We start from the raw sequence: 19,751 nt of genomic DNA, 5'->3' as shown, positions 1-19,751 counted from the left end.
TAGTGTGATGCCTCCAGCATTGTTCTTTTTGCTTAGGATTTTCTTGTCAATAAGGGCTCTTTTTTGGTTCCATATGAACTTTAAAGCAGTTTTTTCCAATACTGTGAAGAAAGTCATTGGTAGCTTGATGGGGATGGCATTGAATCTATAAATTACCCTGGGCAGTATGGCCATTTTCACAATATTGATTCTTCCTCTCTATGAGCATGGAATGTTCTTCCATTTGTTTGTGTCCTTTATTTTGTTGAGCAGGGGTTTGTAGTTCTCCTTGAAGACGTCCTTCATGGCCCTTGTAAGTTGGATTCCTAGGTATTTTATTCTCTTTGTAGCAATTGTGAATGGGAGTTCACTCATGATTTGGCTCTCTGTTTGTCTGTTATTGGTGTATAGGAATGCTTGTGATTTTTGCACATTGATTTTGTATCCTGAGACTTTGCAGAAGTTGCGTATCAGCTTAAGGAGATTTTGTGCTGAGACGATGGGGTTTTCTAAATATACAATCATGTCATCTGCAAACAGGGACAATTTAATTTCCTCTTTTCCTAATTGAATACCCATTATTTCTTTCTCCTGCCTGATTGCCCTGGCCAGAACATTTAATACTATGTTGAGTAGGAGTGGTGAGAGAGGGCATCCTTGTCTTGTGCCGGTTTTCAAAAGGAATGCTTCCAGTTTTTGCCCATTCAATATGACATTGGCTATGGGTTTGTCATAAATAGCTCTTATTATTTTGAGATATGTACCATCAATACCTAGTTTATTGAGAGTGTTTAGCATGAAGAGATGTTGAATTTTATTGAAGGCCTTTTCTGCATCTATTGAGATAATCATGTGGTTTTTGTCATTGGTTCTGTTTATATGATGGATTACTTTTATTGATTTGTGTATGTTGAACCAGCCTTGCATCCCTGGGATGGAGCCAACTTGATCGTGGTGGATAAGCTTTTCGAGGTGCACTGGATTTGGTTTGCCAGTATTTTATTGAGGATTTTCGCATCCATTTTCATCAGGGATATTGGTCTAAAAATCTCTTTTGTTGTTGTGTCTCTGCCAGGCTTTGGCATCAGGATGATGCCAGCCTCATAAAATGAGTTAGGGAAGATTCCTCTTTTTCTGTTGTTTGGAATATTTCAGAAGGACTGGTACCAGCTCCTCTTTGTACCTCTGGTAGAATTCAGATGTGAATCCATCTGGTCCTGGACTTTTTTTGGTTGGTAGCCTATTAATTATTGCCTCGATTTCAGAGCCTGTTATTGGTCTATTCAGAGATTCAGCTTCTTCCTGGTTTAGTCTTTGGAGGGTGTATGTGTCCAGGAATTTATCCATTTCTTCTAGATTTTCTAGTTTATTTGCATAGAGGTGTTTATAGTATTCTCTGATGGTAGTTTGTATTTCTGTGAGATCGGTGATTGGTGGTGATATTCCCTTTATCATTTTTATTGCATCTATTTGATTCTTCTCTCTTTTCTTCTTGCTAGTGGTCTATCCATTTTGTTGATCTTTTCAAAAAACCAACTTCTGGGTTCCTTGATTTGTTTGAAGGGTTTTTTGTGTCTCTATCTCCTTCAGTTCTGTTCTGATCTTAGTTATTTCTTGCCTTCTGATGGCTTGTGAATTTGTTTGCTCTTGCTTCTCTCATCCTTTTAATTGCGATGTTAGGGTGTCAATTTTAGACCTTTCCTGCTTTCTCTTGTGGGCATTTAGTACTGTGAATTTCCCTCTACACACTGCTTTAAATGTGTCCCAGAGATTCTGGTACATTGTGTCTTTGTTCTCATTGGTTTCAGATAACATCTTTATTTCTGCCTTAATTTCGTTATTTACCCAGTAGTCATTCAGGAGCAGGTTGTTCAGTTTCCATGTAGTTGTGTAGTTTTTGGTGAATTTCTTAATCCTGAGTTCTAATTTGATTGCACTGTGGTCTGAGAGACAGTTTGTTGTGATTTCTGTTCTTTTACATTTGCTGAGGAGTGCTTTACTTCCAATTATGTGATCAATTTTAGAATAAATGCAATGTGGTGCAGAAGAATATATATTCTGTTGATTTGGGGTGAAGAGTTCTGTAAATGTCTATTAGGTCTGCTTGCTGCAGAGCTGAGTTCAAGTCCTAGATATCCTTATCAACCTTCTGTCTCATTGATCTGTCTAATATTGACAGTGGGGTGTTAAAGTCTCCCATTATTATTGTGTGGGAGTCTAAGTCTCTTTGTAGGTCTCTAAGGACTTGCTTTATGAATCTGGGTACTCCTGTATTGAGCATATACATATTTAGGATAGTTAGCTCTTCTTGTGGAATTGATCCCTTTACCATTATGTAGTGGCCTTCGTTGTCTCTTTTGATCTCTGTTGGTTTAAAGTCAGTTTTATCAGAGACTAGGATTGCAATCCCTTCTTTTTTTTGCTTTCCTTTTGATGGTGGATCTTCCTCCATCCCTTTGTTTTGAGCCTATGTGTTTCTCTGCACATGAGATGGGTCTCCTGAATACAGCACACTGATGGGTCTTGACTCTTTATCCAATTTGCCAGTCTGTGTCTTTTAATTGGGGCATTTAGCCCATTTACATTTTAGGTTAATATTGTTATGTGTGAATTTGATCCTTTCATTATGATGTTAGCTGGTTATTTTGCCCATTAATTGATGCAGTTTCTTCATAGCATTGATGGTCTTTACAATTTATCATGTTTTTGCATTAGTTGGTCCCGGTTGTTCCTTTCCATGTTTAGTGCTTCCTTCAGGAGCTCTTGTAAGGCAGGCCTGGTGGTGACAAAATCTCTCAACATTTACATGTCTGTAAAGGATTTTATTTCTCCTTCACTTATGAAGCTTAGCTTTGGCTGGATATGAAATTATGGGTTGAAAATTCTTTTCTTTAAGAATGTTGAATATTGGCCCCCAGTCTCTTGTGGTTTGTAGGGTTTCTGCCAACAGATCTGCTGTTAGTCTGATGGGCTTCCCTTTGTGGGTAACCTGACCTTTCTCTCTGACTGCCCTTAACATTTTTTCCTTCATTTCAACCTTGGTGAATCTGACAATTATGTGTTTTGGGGTTGCTCTTCTTGAGGAGTATCTTTGTGGTGTTCTCTGTATTTCCTGAATTTAAATGTTGGCCTGCCTTGCCAGGTTGGGGAAGTTATCCTGGATAATATCCTTAAGAGTGTTTTCCAACTTGGTTCTATTCTCCCCATCATTTTCAGGTATACCAATCAAATGCAGATTTTGTCTTTTCACATAGTTCTGTATTTCTTGGAGGATTTCTTCATTTTTAATATTTTTTTCTCTAAACTTGTCTTCTCGCTTTATTTCATCAATTTGATCTTCAATCACTGATATCCTTTCTCCCACTTGATCAAATCGGCTACTGAAGCTTGTGTGTGCATCACGAAGTTCTCGTGCCATGATTTTCAGCTCCATCAGGTCATTTAAGGTCTTCTCTACACTGTTTATTCTAGTTATCCATTCATCTACCCTTTTTTCAAGGTTTTTAACTTCCTTGCGATGGGTTAGAACATGCTCCTTTAGCTCGGAGAAGTTTGTTATTACCGACCTTCTGACACCTACTTCTGTCAACTAATCAAAGTCATTCTCCATCCAGCTTTTTTCCATTACTTATGAGGAGCTGCGATCCTTTGGAGGAGAAGAGGCACTCTAGTTTTTAGAATCTTCTACTTTTCTGTTCTGGTTTCTCCCCATCTTTGTGGTTTTATCTACCTTTGGTCTTTGATGCTGGTGCCTATAGATGGGGTTTTGGTGTGGATGTCTTTTTTGTTGATGTTGCTGCTATTCCTTTCTGTTTGTTAGTTTTCCTTCTAATAGTCAGGTCCCTCAGCTGCAGGTCTGTTGGAATTTGCTGGAAGTCCACTCCAGACCCTATTTGCCTGGGTATCACCAGCAGAGGCTGCAGAAAAGCAAATATTGCAGAACAGCAAATATTGCTGCCTGATCCTTCTTCTGGAAGCTTCGTCCCAGAGGGGAACATGCCTATATGAGGTGTCTGTCGGCCCCCACTGGGAGGTGTCTCCCAGTTAGGCTACACAGGGGTCAGGGACCCACTTGAGGAGGCAGTCTGTCTGTTCTCAGAGCTCAAATGCCATGCTGGTAGAACCACTGCTCTCTTCAGAGCTGTCAGACAGGGACGTTTAAGTCTGCAGAAATTTCTGCTGGCTTTTGTTCAGTTATGCCCTGCCCACAGAGGTGGAGTCTATAGAGGCAGTAGGCCTTCCTGAGCTGTGGTGGACTCTGCCCAGTTCGAGCTTCCCAGCCACTTTGTTTACCTACTCAAGCCTCAGCAATTGTGGATGCCCCTCCCCCCACCAGGCTACAGCCTCGCAGGTCAATCTCAGGCTGCTACTCTAGCAGTGAGCAAAGCTCCGTGGGTGTGGGACCCCCCCGAAGCCAGGCATGGGAGAGAATCCCCTGGTCTGCCTGTTACTAAGACCATGGGAAAAGTGCAGTATTTGGGCAGTGTCCCATTTTTCCAGGTACAGTCTGTCACAGCTTCCCTTGACTAGGAAAGGGAAATCCCCTGACCTCTTGCACTTCCTGGGTGAGGCAGTGCTCCACCCTGCTTCGGTTCGGCCTCCATGGGCCGCACCCACTGTCCAACCAGTCCCAATGAGATGAACCAGGTACCTCAGCTGGAAATGAAGAAATCACCTGTCTTCCGTGTCAATCACACTGGGAGCTGCAGACTGGAGCTGTTCCTATTCAACCATCTTGGAATGGTCCCCCAAAGTGGGTCTTTAAGGCTTGAACCCTCACCCATTCCAGGTCACTCACCCTCCATGTTACCATCTTTGTGGAGCCTGGCTTAGTAGATAACCTTGAGCCATTGTTTCTCAAGAGACAGCTTTGAAGGGTATCTGTATGTGCAAGCCCTTACAGCCAAACACGAGCTCATGCAAAAGTGTAAGGGGGAAAGAAAAATTAAGCAAAAAAACTCATAACCAGGGTGAAGTGTATTTTGGATCATAGATTTTTATTACTGCCAGCCAGTGTCAGGCAGGGGCCATTAATCCTCATATGGTGTTGAACAGTAAATCTGCAATACTGAGCCTCTACCACAGGTGGAATTTGGTCTGTAAAAAAGATTCCTCACTTGAGATGTGGCTAAAGTGATTAGCAGCCACTGCATTTATAGAACACAGCTAAAAAGAAAGAACATATTTTAACATGATGTCTCAGCAGTGCCAAGCTGCACTCTCTTGGGTATGTTTCCTAATGAAGCCTTTGCTCTCTTTTTGTTCTGTCCTTGTTGAAGGTGTGGATCATATCTTTTTTAAAGTTGAGATCCTGTCCAATGAAGACCGGGAATGGCATGAATCTTTCTCATTAGTCCTTGGCCCAGATGACCCAGTGGAAGCAGTTCTCGGGGATGTGACTACTGCCACAGTGACGATTCTAGACCAGGAGGCAGCCGGGAGCCTCATATTGCCAGCACCACCCATTGTGAGTTGCTTGACCCAAAGGATTGCTGTTTTACGTCTCAGTGACTAGTAGATGAGAACTTGAGAGAAGTACGCTATTTCTTTATTCTTCTAACACAGTGGTTCGCAGCCAGGAGCCATCTTGCCTTCCATTCTCCCCCTTCCAGAGGACATTTAAGCAATGTCTAGAGAAATTTTTGGTTGTCACAGTCGTCACACCAGGTGCTAGTAATAGTATCTAGTGGGTAAAAGCCAGGGATACTCCTAAACATCCCATACTGCACAGGGCAGCCCCCAACAACAAAAGGAATTATTTGGCACAAATGTCAATAGTGTTGAGGGTAAGAAACCCTGTTCTGACCTAAAAGTGAGACCAAATCCTGTTGGTGTCTTAGTCTGATAAAGATAGAAAATATAATACAATTGATCTTCTCATTTCTTTGATGGGACTTAGAAGAGTAAGAACGTAATACTACGTCATATCTATTGTCCCACTTACTCACCATATTTATAGAATTCAGTACCTGCAGGAAGGTAGTACCAGATTTCCTAACTTGGGGTGAATAGAATGAATGCACTGTCCTTACAATTAAGAGGAAAACACCTAGAAGTTGCCAAGGAAAGTGTAACCCATAATTGTGAAGCAATCAGAAGTCTTCTAACTTCTGCTAACTAGTCTCATATGTTAGAAAAGAATGACGATTATTTCCAAATGTGTCTCTTATTTGGCCATGGAAGAAATATACCACCTCGATGTACTCGTATTTTGCCAAATGTTCTACTATATACCATCAACTATTTAATGCAACTTTAAACTAGCAACTGTTATTCATTACACAGCTTTGGTTCCAATGTGCAGGAAAGTCAGAGTATTTTTTTACATGAGTGATAGGGCTCTGATTTAGGAAAAAAATTAAAAGTATAGTAAAGCTTCTAGCCCAACCAGTAGAAGGATCTTCTCCACCATTAAAGATCTACAGTATCTTTTAAGGATGCCTGGCAAACAATTATAAAAACTTCTCCTGTTATATTTTAAAGAATCCCTAGACACTAAGAGATCTTGTGGATCTCTAAAGAAGGGGGCCTTAGTTCTCTGATCTTGCTGATACCCAACCTGAACTGAAGCTTTGTTGCTCTTTCGCAGGTAGTCACACTTGCTGACTATGACCATGTGGAAGAAGTTACCAAGGAAGGAGTCAAGAAATCCCCCTCCCCAGGCTACCCGCTGGTCTGTGTCACCCCCTGTGACCCTCATTTCCCCAGATATGCTGTCATGAAGGAGCGCTGCAGTGAGGCCGGCATCAACCAGACATCTGTGCAGTTCAGCTGGGAAGTGGCTGCCCCCACTGATGGCAGTGGGGCCCGGTCTCCCTTTGAAACCATCACCGACAACACACCATTCACCAGTGTCAACCACATGGTAGGTCTGGGAGTCTGGACCTGGTTCTCCCTCCCTGGGTGAGAACTGGTGTTCTTTGTTACTCAGATAATCAAATTCCTTATGGTCCATGCATGGCATTTGGAATAAAACAAATAAGCAGGTGCACAGTCTTTTTACCCTTATACATAAGAAAAGATTATGTGCTGTAATAGAAACCTAAGCTAGTTAGAAGACCTGTTTGCAAATCCTGGTGCTGCCTATGTTAAACTAAGTAATGTTAAGAGGTTGCTTAATCTCTCTGAGTCTCAGTTTCCTGATCTTCAAAGTAATAATTCTTCTGCTTAGCTACTTTACAAGGTCATTGAAAAATGTGACCTATACATGACAAAGTCAGTGAAAAACTCCAGGTAGGCACTGTTTATTACTATTAACATATCTTCAATCATTCAATAAGTATTAGCACATAAACTCCTTACGGACATGTACCTAATTTCTACCACATTTCTATAATGCGGTAGAAATGTGGCCCAAAATGGCCAGCACATCAATGGCACATAGAGGGGACCAGTTATTAAATAAAAGAATAGAATGGTTGCTGAATGATCAGCACTTTACAAAGCTCTATGGGAGGCCATGAAAAGACATTGTGTAGCAGTTCCTGTCCTCGAAAAGCTTAGAGACCAACACCCCTGACACCATCAGAGAACAATGGATAGTATGTTTTCCCAACCTTAACAAATAGTCCACCACAGTGATCCTGCACATCACACTGACAGAACTGATTCTCTTCCAAAAGTGAGCTGAAAGCCATTGAGATTCAGGCTTAGTATAGTACCTGGTGTGTGGTAAGCATTCAACAATTCTTGCCTACAATTATATCACTGAATGATTTTAGACATCAGAGATATCTTTCAGACCAAATTTCTCTAGATTTTCCTGTTTATTCCACAGTTTATTCCCACTGTAGTAAGAGCTTCACTGGGATGGGATAATAGCAGAGGAAAGCCGTTGGACATAGATGGGAGGCTTTGGATAATGCAGGGTCATTCATACCCACTCTCTTTGGCACAGCTTGTTCAGAAAGGCCCGAAGAGCAATTCTTTTGCAACATAACCTAGCTCAAATTTAAATAGTCTTCTCTATTATTAAAAAATCAACATGGCAAGACTTACCAGCTTGTTGTTTCTTAAGTATCTATTTCTCTCTTCAACAAAACCGTAAAGGAGGTTTGATCTGGTTGGAGCCAAATGTACATTTTTAACAGATAAATTTAAGTGTTTATGCTTCAGGTTTCCTTCTTGCAATGAATTTGTGACTAATACCCTTTACCCTAGATTCCTTTGCTTTGTCTTGATTTCTTCAATTATTTATTTAATGCCATTCTATTATATGCATTCTTGTAGATGCTTCAAATCCCTTCTGTACTAAGTTCATGTATATATAAATAAGTAAAGCATTGGCAGCTAATTTTAAAAAAAGTTTAATGGAAAAATCTTCTTTAATTTTTAATGGACTTCAGGGAGAATTGTTTTCATGGGTAAAATTTTTAAGTTTGTGTGATTGCTTTGTGGGAGGTCTGTGGCACACAGAACTACTGATTAATTTTTCTTGTTATATACTTCCCTATGTAAATGCATACATTTTCATAAAGAGTCCTCGTGACCTACATTGCCTCTGCACAGATTGAGTTAGGCACTCTTAGGGCTTCTGTATGTTTGGGGACTTGGAGGAATCTGTGGAAAGACCTTCAAAGGCTAGAAAGTGTCAGAGGTCAAGTTCTCAGCTTCAAGTCTGTATGTTACTATAACCCTTGCAGTGTGTGGTCACTGGGTAGGGAGATGGGATGGAGGGAGGATAGCAGTAAGATAAAAAGACCATGATAATTCCTGGGAAGGAAGAATGTTTCCTCTGTCTCCTGACATTATGCTCTCAGCAACAGTGACTTGGAGACCAACCAGTCTTGCTGGAAGCCTGAATAACACTTGGGTCATCCTTCTGCTGAGCCTAGTATATAAAGAGAACAATACTATTAATGGAAATCACTCATCTGTGGGTTCATGCTCCACGTCTGTCTAATTATTCATTGACTATCTTACCCCCTTAGGCTATAAGTACTCAATGATCTGTCTTGAGTGTCTGGTTCATAGTTAAAAGTCAATACTTACGTGATGAATGAATGACTAGATGGAACAATCAATGGATGGGTGGATGGATGACCTTTACAGATTACCTTGAACCAGATCATATAAGGAGCTGTTTAAGTAGCGTACTCACATTGGAGGTGATTTATTCTCCCTGGTAGGTTCTGGACAGCATTTACTTCAGCCGGAGGTTCCATGTGCGTTGTGTGGCCAAGGCTGTGGACAAGGTGGGCCATGTGGGGACCCCCTTAAGGAGCAACATTGTTACCATTGGAACAGACAGTGCTATCTGCCACACACCAGTGGTGGCTGGGACATCCAGAGGCTTCCAGGCTCAGTCCTTCATCGCAACCTTGAAATACCTCGATGTCAAACATAAGGAGCATCCGAACAGGTCAGGCAGGTGGTGCCTTCCACCATGCGTAGGTTGAGGTGAATCTCAGGTCTCCTTTGTGTGTTTCCCAGGATGATCAATAAGTGATGCTTCTGCACAATAAAAATGTGATGATGAATGTGTCAGTAAAAGTTTAAATCTGTGAAGATCCCTCAAGCTCGGGCCCCCTGCCTATCTTCCTGGTCTTTCCCTCACCTTCGCAGTTTCACCTGCCAGTCCAACCACAGGGAATCATGAGTAACTTCCCAAGCGCTACAGACTCTTACGGGTTGCATACCTCTGCCATGCTGTTACCTCAACTCTCCCCAGCCCCCTTCCACTGGCTGGAACCCTACTGTCCTACAATACCTACTGCACGGCGTCTCTTCTAGGGACATTTCCATCATCTCCCCTAATTTAATTTGGAGGCCTCCCCTTCTGGCTTCTCTGGCACCTGTATATGCTTCTTTTAGAAGATTATTAGCATTCACTCTCTCTGTCCTTTAGTAGATGGTAAGGCCTGAAGGCCAGAGACCATGAGTTTGTATTTTGAGTATCCTCTGCCCAGTATAGTGCTTCTTGGCATCTAAGAGGCATTCCTAAATATCTACTGAACAAATGAATAATAATGTAGAAATTAGGATATATTGGACTTAATTTTTTTCTGTGCCACCATGATGGGAAATGGATGTTTTCATTTTTGCATAGCAAAAAAGAATTTGTGTATGCTATGCATATTTATTAAACACTATAGTATTTAAACGTGTGCCTTTATAAGCAACTCCATTGCTCATAAACTGAGAAAAATGAGTTCCTTTATATGAATAAAACATGTTTGAATGAATATGCACACACTTCTTTCTTTCCTGACACAGTAAAATGTATCTTAGTGATCCCTTCCTAGAAAAAAGGCCCTCCTCTTCACTTCCAAGGTTCTGATTCCTCTTAAAAATGTGGCTCTTTGCTCAAGAGACAAGCTATATAAACTCAAAACACACTGTCAATAAACACGCTCAAAATTTAAACTGCTACAATGACAAAAAATGCAACGCATAAGTACAGTTCTGTCGTGTCGCAGTCTTAACCAATGTTTATTAAGCTCATTTCTTTTTTTTTTTTTTTTTTTTTTTTTTTTTTTGAGACGGAGTCTGGCTCTGTCGCCCAGGCTGGAGTGCAGTGGCCAGATCTCAGCTCACTGCAAGCTCCGCCCCCTGGGTTCCCGCCATTCTCCTGCCTCAGCCTCCCGAGTAGCTGGGACTACAGGCGCCGCCACCACGCCCGGCTAGTTTTTTTTTTGTATTTTTTTTTTTTTAGTAGAGACGGGGTTTCACCGTGTTCGCCAGGATGGTCTCGATCTCCTAACCTCGTGATCCGCCCGTCTCGGCCTCCCAAAGTGCTGGGATTACAGGCTTGAGCCACCGCGCCCGGCCAAGCTCATTTCTTATTTAGAATTGTATACTATGTGCTCTGGAGAAACAAAAGAAGTGAAGGAAATGCTCTGTGCCCTCATAGTGGGGAGGCAAGATAAACAGAGTCTGAAAACATTCGAGAAATAGTAGCCAATATAAAGAAGTTGCACATTTCCTGGTCCAAAGGCTGCCTAAGAGCTGAGGATGTAGATCAAGGAACAGCACACTGCAGACTGAGGCTGGCAGGGCTGGACGCGTGCTGCTGATAGGACTTACAGGGAGACTGGAGAGAGAAGGCTGTTTTCAGTTAGGAGAGACAGTATGAGTAGCTGCACATTGTAATTCCTCAGATTTGGCTGGGTGGAGGAATTGGTTTTAGAGTTTAAAAGCTCAACGATATATTTTTGACTCAAATACTTAAAGAAATGTGAGTGTCAAGCTTACCTAACTTCCATAGACATTCACTGTGACAGAGCAGGGGAACAGGCCCTCTACAGTCACTCAGCTTCAGCTCCTGAAAAAACAGAGTTTCCATTAAAAAGCAAAGGAAAGCTTTAAAGTAATTTGTGGTTGTGATGTTATCTTTTCTTGTATAGAAAAAAAATCTATAATTCTAGATTACTGTCAGTCCTGTGTCTGGACGGTCTCTTAGAGGGAAGCAATGATACTATGTATATATGTATACCCCCTGTTCAGACAGAAATCCTACCTGGAAAGCTTCAGGAAGGAAAAAACATGGTACTTCATTGGTGAAGACAAATTAGGTGATGAGAAAGAAGTATATCCTATTGACCATTTATAGCAGTCAGCTAAACATTTATTTCTGCCCTTTTTCCCCCTAGAATCCACATTTCGGTGCAGATCCCACACCAGGATGGAATGCTGCCCCTTATCTCCACCATGCCGTTGCACAACTTGCATTTTCTACTGTCTGAGTCCATCTACAGACACCAGCACGTCTGCTCCAATTTAGTTACCACCTATGACCTGAGAGGCATCTCAGGTGAGATTGACGAGTTCGGGACTGGTCTTTCCATGCTAGCCCAGTGCAGTGACTTTCAGGATATGCCAGAGTGAGGAGAACTGCTTTTCATGTTTTCTGGTTCTCAGAATCCACACATTAGTGGTTTTCTTTCCTAGCACACATGCACATTCCATTAGCTCAGACAATGAAGTGGACAGAAAGAAACAAGGACTTTGGAATCACACTGGTGCAAATCCTTATTCCGCTGAACAAGTATAGTTTGACCTTTCTGAGCCACTGTTATCTATAACATGGGAATAACACTTGTTACCACTCAAGATGAGGATTAAATGCATTGACATTTTTAAGGCACCTACTATGGTATATTTTAGTGTCTTCATTCCCTTAGAATGAGCATGTTTACATTGGTGCTACAAAAACCTGTTTTAAAAAGCTAAAGTGAAGATGCTATAGGATGAGTTCTCCAGAAGCAGGAGCTGAGATGGAGTTTGGGGTTACAAGATATTTATTAGGGATCAATACTTGTGAAAGAGAAGGAGCGAAACAGGATTGGGCAGAGGGAGAAGTCAAGCTGCAATGCAGGCTGAAAAAGCCATCTTGGCCATGGCAGGGAGCTCTGGAGAGACTCGTCCTACTTCCAGCTGACACAGCCAGACCCTTATAGCCTACCTAGCTTAGTCACTGGATGCAGGCTGCCCTGCAAGGGCATGACCTTGGGCTGAGCCAATGTGCAGCTGACGCAGAGCTGAAGGAGCTGACAGCTGAGGCAGCACATCTCTGTGTTCACCACAGCAGACATTTGACTTTACAAAGAATTCTGTCCATTTCCATTTACCTTAGCAAGTGCACATTACATGCATATTTCCTCCTTTCACAAATGATGAATCATTTAATAGTGTTTTTGAAGACAGAAATGCATTCATATTCTCTTTCATATTCATTAAGCATCACTTTTGGTCATGATGGTCTTTATACAGTAGCAATTAGCTGAGTACAAATTATTTGTAAATCACTGAGCTACATATGAAAGTTTAATTGGTCCACATTTGTAGCTAGTGGAAGAGACATACTATGTTTAAATACTAAACTTTGCACCTTTTCCTACTTAAAAGCAATTAAATTCAAGACATGTTAATTGAGTACCTAGTCATCATGGGACAGAGGGCTGGGTGTTGGGTGTCAAGCATTCTAAGATATTTATCAACCCTTTTAAAACACTACAGTCGCTTTTAGTACGATAAAATTTTAACCTGGCCGGGTGCAGTGGCTCATGCCTGTAATCCTAGCACTTTGGGAGGCTGAGGCGGGTAGATTGCATGAGCTTAGGAGTTTGAGACCAACCTGGGGAACACAGTGAAACCCTGTCTCTACTGAAAACACAAAAAAATTATCCAGGTGTGGTGGCATGCACCTGTAATCGCAGCTACTCAGGAGGCTAAGACAGGAGAATCACTTGAATCCGGGAAGAGGAGGTTGCAGTGAGCCGAGGTCGCACCATTGCACTCCAGCATGGGTGACAGAGCGAGGCTCCGTCTCAAAACAAACAAAAAAAATTTAACCCTAATATTCTAAAATTGTATCTGTATTCAGCTCCCTACTATATAAAGTTCTCCCTTAATTTAGAGCCATTCATGTGCTTGGCAGCATTTGATTCAATAATTTTTGCCTGTCACAGGTGAGTTACAGCCATCATTAGTGAGCTATTTACTCATTAACAAAAAATTCAGACTTTCCCGCCGCAAAGACTTCGGAAACTATGAGCAAGAAGAAGTAATCAGATGTAGGTGTACTGGGTTGTTTTTTGTTTTTTGTTTTTGAGATGGGGTCTCAAAAAAGAAATTTTAAAAATCACTCTTAAAATAATTCCCCAGTGACTGAGCCATACAGTAAATCCATTTCTTCAGGACTGGTGGGGACATATATGAAGCACCGGACCAGACTTCCCAGGTGTAGCAGGCAAAGCTTCAGAGTGTTTTCCTTTCCAAGTTCTGCCGCCTTCATTCATGGTATCATTTGCTCACCTTTTCCTCCATGGTTCCTGTGGTCTCTTAGAGGTGGAGTTCTCCATTTAACACGTGGCAACAGCAGTTAGCAAGCGCTTTGCAAGATCCCTCACATTCTCCCTGCACATTGGGAGCCCTGGGTTGCTTTGTTAGTAGGGCTTAGGTGACTGAAAGTGCTTTTAGTGTGAAAGGGTGAGCTCTTCGCCCCACCCTGCTCCTTGGCGTCCGCAAACCAAATTATCATTCCTTGTTCTTCCCTCCCCGGCAGAGGCAGGGTTCCTGGATGATGTGGTCTATGACAGCACCGCCCTGGGGCCTGGCTATGATCGCCCCTTCCAGTTTGACTCCAGCGTGCGAGAGCCAAAGACCATCCAGCTCTACAAACACCTGAATCTGAAGAGCTGCGTGTGGACCTTTGATGCTTATTACGACATGACTGAGCTGATTGACGTCTGTGGGGGCTCTGTAACCGCCGACTTCCAGGTGGGTGCCCTGGGGCTTGTCTGAGGAATCTGCATATGGGTGCCATGGTCAACCTTGTTTGTTCCTGAAGCACTTCAGGTAGCACTTTGCCTCCAGAACTGGGCCAACCAACTAACAGGGTCTTCTTTATAAGTCCCTCAAGCAAGATCTTGGCAGCACTGAAGCTAGAGAAGGCCCCAAAAGTCCTCTAAATCAAGTTAATGTGGAAAAAACTTACTGTCTGGCCTACTCACTTATATAAAAATCCAATATTTACTTCTCTAGGCATATATATTTTTATATTTATAATGCATATATTTTGGAAAGCCAAAAATATTTACATTTGATGCTAGGGTTATTACTACGTTGATGTATTCTCTTCCCCACCTGGGAAAATGTGTCAGATGACACAACCTGTCTTTCAGAAGACAAGAAGAGCACTGTTGTCCTATGCTTTGTGGAAAGATAATTGCTTAAAACATTTTGGTTTCACACGTATTCCAAACTGCCAGCCCCTACAAAAATAGACACTTTCTAAAATATATATTACCATTAAACATTAGTGTATTAATCTATTATCACACTACCATAAAGACATACCAGAGACTGGTAATCTATAAAGAAAAGAGGTTTAATTGACTCACAGTTCCACATGGCTAGAGAGGCCTCAGGAAACTTATAGGGGAAGGGAAGCAGACATGTCTTACATGGTGGCAGGCGAGAGAGAGCAAGCAAGAACAGGGAAAACTGCCTTGTAAAACCATCAGATCTCGTGAGAACTCACTATCACAAGAACAGCATGAGGGAAACCATGATCCTATCACCTCCCACCTGGTTCCTCCCTTGACATGGAGGGATTAGGGGGATTACAATTCAAGGTGAGATTTGGGTGGGGACAGAAAGCCTAACCATATCAATTAGTGACAATTGAAAAATTTATAGCAAGAAGTCATAGTCAGAGAAGGGCAGTTATATCAAAGGGCCAGTGAGACTAGGCTAATCTGTCCTCATGGGAAAATTAATTCTAAAACAGGTTCTATCCAATTTTGAGCAGTTATCGCAATGAGCTGAAAACTAGTTAGATGTTTGTTCTTCATTTCAAATCAGGTTTATCCTCACTGAAGGAGAGAAATTATAGAGGGATTTAGAGTAATCATTTAGAGAAAGTGTCTTTGATTAAAATGTGTCGTTTTCTTTGTGGTGCGTCTCACCCTGGTTTCCTCTCATTTTGTATGCACTACTGCCATCTACTGAAGAGAATTTTAAGGCATTCATAGGTTTTCCGTTTCTCCGGTTGCATAACCTTTCACTTTGGAAAATGCAAACCTAAGTGATTTGTTTTTTTCCTGGCCTCTCAAAATTTAGTATTCTCTGTTCTTTATGCTTTTGCTGTAATTACATGTTTGAATATTTTTGTTCAGAATATGCTTAAAAACCTAAAAGACAAGGATTTCTTATATGTATATATCCCACTTTTAAACCAACACAGAAAAAATATATACACAGAAGTATTTTGTTATTGTCTATTTCTTTGAAAATAATTGAAATTACTGACATATGGTAGGAAGAATATAGGAATTAGCCCTAAGGCCTAGTTGGTACCTTTTGCTATTAAATCAGCAGACTTGGACAAGACATAACCTCTCTGAACCTCATCTGAAATTGTACTAATAATCTCAGCATGAGAGGGTGACTTTCACAGTGTGCCTGGCATAGAATAGGCATGCAGTAAATATTCGTTGGGTTTTTTTTTTCTTTTTAAAGGTTAGTAAGTAATATCATGAGGGCTAAAGGAGGATAAACAAAAACAAACAAGGGAAAATTAATTTTGCCAATCAGCTAGAGTTTATCGAAGTTCCGATAGTGTGATTGGAGCAGGTGTATTTAGCAAAACCTGTGTATAAGGGACAGAACATGGTACAAGGTCCAAATAAAATCTGGAAATTTTCTTTAAAAAGGAAATAAAAGGGCCGGGAACAGTGACTCACACCTGTAGTCTCAGCACTTTGGGAGGCTGAGGCTGGAGGAACACTGGAGCCCAGGAAGTTGAAGCTGCAGTGAGCTATGATAGAGTCGCTGCACTCCACCCTGGGCTACAGAGAGAGATCCCATCTCTTGAAAAACAAACAAAGTAAGGCATGTCAAAGTGGAATTTTTCAATGAGTGTGGAGTTAGTTGAGTCTTTTGAGAAAGCTGACATCAAATTTTAAATCCCTGACAACTTTGAATATTAAAAAAAAAACTTTAGAAAAATATTAAAGCATTTGGTTTTTTTTCCTTAATTACCCATAGAAACACTTTACACTGTATTTTCTTTTTTTTTTTTTTTTGAAACGGAGTCTCGCTCTGTCACCCAGGTTGGAGTGCAGTGGCGCAATCTCCACTCACTGCAAGCTCCGCCCCCGGGTTCACGCCATTCTCCTGCATCAGCCTCCCGTGTAGCTGGGACTACAGGCGCCCGCCACCGCGCCCGGCTAATTTTTTGTATTTTTAGTAGAGTCGGGGTTTCACCGTGTTAGCCAGGATGGTCTCGATCTCCTGACCTCGTGATCCGCCCGTCTCGGCCTCCCAAAGTGCTGGGATTACAGGCGTGAGCCACCGCGCCCGGCTATACTGTATTTTCAAACAAAAGAAAAATATAAGTCCCATAGTATATTGTAGAAATTAGCCAATGATAAAATAAAATTGTTTTAAACTAAGTTTTTTTGTTATAAATATATATATTTATGGAAGAAAGTATAAAAATATTTTTAAAATGTGTAAACCAACTCCCTACTCACACACACATATACAGCTATCTTCACTATAAAAGCTTCTGCTACCATTCTGTTACCTTTCCATCCAGTTTTGTTCATTACGTAGTAAAATAAAAATGATCGGGCCAAATTAAAAGCAGGGAAACAATCTCCTTAGAAGGAATGTTCTCTTGGAAGTGTGATGTGCTGCCTTTTCAAAACTCTTTCCAAAGCACTGCATGGGACAGGAAATTACTGAAGTACATGCAGCTCTGAGCTGTCCATTGGTGAGCTTCCTAGATATGATTTCAATGCTCGGGCCCTTTGTTCCTGGAGCAGGAGATTAGAGCACTCACTAAAACATCCTGAATTAGGCACAGGTTCCTCCCAGGCGTCCGGATGTGGGCATCTTCCTGATGATGGTTGACTTGGGCTCTCCTACGGGTCACTGGCAAATCAACACAGGGAGTTCGTACTGAATGGTAGATCCCACATCCACTGGGTTGATCCTTGGGAATAAATGTGATATTCTAAAATTTCAGCCAAATCTTCTGGCAACTGAACAGAGCTCATTCTCCCACTTCAAAAGTATTTTTGTTCAAATGTCACCTCCTTAGAGAAGCCTCTGCACATGACCCTGTCTAAAGAAGCATTCTGGCCACTTTCTACTCCATTACTTCTTTTATTTTTTTAAATTAGTAATTGCAATCATGGGCACTTGCTTAATAATTATTGAATAAGTGCGACTACATGGGTGGATGAAAGTGGAACCAAGATGTGGTGATAGTGTGCCTTTTCATACCAGGGGAGAAATAACTCTGTGTGCTTACCGCTTCCTCGGCAGGTGAGGGACTCTGCTCAGTCCTTCTTGACAGTGCATGTGCCTCTGTATGTGTCCTACATCTATGTGACAGCCCCCAGGGGCTGGGCCTCCTTGGAGCACCACACCGAGATGGAGTTTTCTTTCTTCTATGACACTGTTCTCTGGAGAACAGGTATGCCCATTGACGCCTTAGCTATCCCTTTAGTTAGGACTTCACTCAAGCAAGATTAAAAGAAGAGTAGTGACTTTTAACAGTAGCTGCTTTTCTCATCCTGTTAGCCCATAGACAAAGTGGGGCCACCTCAAGTCTGGAAAGTGAAGATCTGGGGTTCCTGAAAAGAATGATGTCCTTCTGTCCTGATGCTGGAAGGTCTCAGCCTAGATAGCTAAGGTCCCAGAGTAGAGGATAGCAAGTGACAGATGAGTCCTCTACTGCCCATGAGGGATTCAGAGGGGTGTGTGTTCTTTTGGAGTATAACCCAAATAATCTTCATTTTCTCCTAGTGAAAAATGGTGTGGTTCATGTTTTTTACAAAGCAAAAGGATCTTCAAATCAGATGCATGGAAATGGAAAAATGTGTCAAGAGCACTTGAAATATTTATGTCAAGTAGCCCAATTTATTCATTTGGCAAAGCATCAGCTCTTTAATTGCATCCTCCAAAGAAGGAATTTTAACCTTCTGAAGTCAAGGGCTGTGATGCTGAATGTTCAAAATGACCTTTCCCTCAGCCTCATCCCCCTTCCTGTCCTTTCTGGGAGGAGCCCCCAAGAACTAAGTGGGAGGCAGCCCTTCAGCTGGGAGCCCACACCTCACCCCCACCCAGTTTCCCCACCCACCTCCTCCTACTGCTTCCACATAGATGCTCCTTAAAACTCCCCAATTTTCTCCTCCACTATCTCCAGTGGTTCTTGGTTATTTTTGGTTTTCTTGTTTTGTTTTTTTTTCTCATTTTTAGTGTCCTGTACTTCACACACTACCCAAAACCTATTTCCCCAAACCCATTTCCCCTAAATTCTACTGCTCCCGTCCTCCCTCTTTTCCTCTCCAGGGGTGATGTGCTTTATCTGGGGCAAACATACTAAAAAAAAAAAAAAAATACAAGAGTTTTCTTTTGAGAAAGCTTCATCTCTACTAATTGAAAGTACAGTCATCATTCATATCTATTAGGGTTTGGTTCCAGGACCTCCCGCAGACACCAAGATCTGAGGACGCTCAAATCCCTCATATAAAATGGTGTAGTATTTACATATAACCTATACATATATTCCCTTATGCTTTAAATCATCTCTAGATTACTTATAACACCTAATACAATGTATATGCTATATAAATAGTTACACTATATTGTTTAGGTATAACAACTATATACTATATTGTTTTATATATGTATACTATATATATAAAACAACTATATACTATATTGTTTAGGAAATAATGACAAGAAAAACAAATCTGTATATGTTTAGTGCAGATGCATTTTTATTCTAATATTTTTAATTTGAGGTTGGGTGAATCCACAGATGCAGAATCCATGATGTAGAACAGATCAGATACAGAGGGCTGGCAGTGTAGTCCTTTCTTCTATGAAATGGCTTAGGCTCAAATCAGTTTTTGCTTTGTATTTCTCATGGGAAAATAACTTCAGGCAGCTTTCCCACTCTGGGTCAGATAATCTCTTGAGCTCTTGTTTTTGTTTTGTCTTGTTCAACTTCATGTTTCTCCTCCTTACGTTACCCTTTGGTTTTGGTCATTGTGAACTCACTGGGGACCATGACTGCAGTTTCCTTTATTAAAGCCACAGCTTTCTTGTGTCATGCTGGCTTTCTACAAGCTTGCCTTTAATTCTCCTTTGGTTTGAGTACTAAATGTAGCCAACAGGACTTTGTTTATACCTCTGTTAAGTCCAGAAAGGTATCTTGGTGAGGAAAAGAAAATATAGTAGGAAGCAGATGTGCTGTAACCATACCCTGGTATAAAGTTTGATAGCAAGAAGTTTTAAGATTCGTTTTTTTG

General features: G+C 41.4%; 1 protein-coding gene across 6 annotated transcripts in view; it reads left to right on the top strand.

Moving 5' to 3' along the window:
• The window catches only part of FRAS1 (Fraser extracellular matrix complex subunit 1), a 449,074-nt gene that overhangs the window by 404,339 nt on the left and 24,984 nt on the right, over positions 1-19,751 (top strand). For all 6 annotated transcript variants that reach the window (XM_045392441.3, XM_005554975.5, XM_065545065.2 and 3 more), the window contains 6 exons: positions 5,259-5,446; positions 6,569-6,844; positions 9,108-9,340; positions 11,571-11,731; positions 13,985-14,199; positions 17,758-17,908. In XM_045392441.3, the coding sequence (XP_045248376.2) occupies positions 5,259-5,446; positions 6,569-6,844; positions 9,108-9,340; positions 11,571-11,731; positions 13,985-14,199; positions 17,758-17,908 (1,224 nt within the window). The remainder of the gene's footprint in view (positions 1-5,258; positions 5,447-6,568; positions 6,845-9,107; positions 9,341-11,570; positions 11,732-13,984; positions 14,200-17,757; positions 17,909-19,751) is intronic.

The sequence above is a fragment of the Macaca fascicularis genome, chromosome 5 (genome assembly GCF_037993035.2).
Source record: "Macaca fascicularis isolate 582-1 chromosome 5, T2T-MFA8v1.1".
In the NCBI taxonomy this organism is placed as follows: domain Eukaryota; kingdom Metazoa; phylum Chordata; class Mammalia; order Primates; family Cercopithecidae; genus Macaca; species Macaca fascicularis.
Note: the sequence above shows the minus strand (reverse complement) of the source record. Positions and strands in the feature narration are given on the sequence as shown.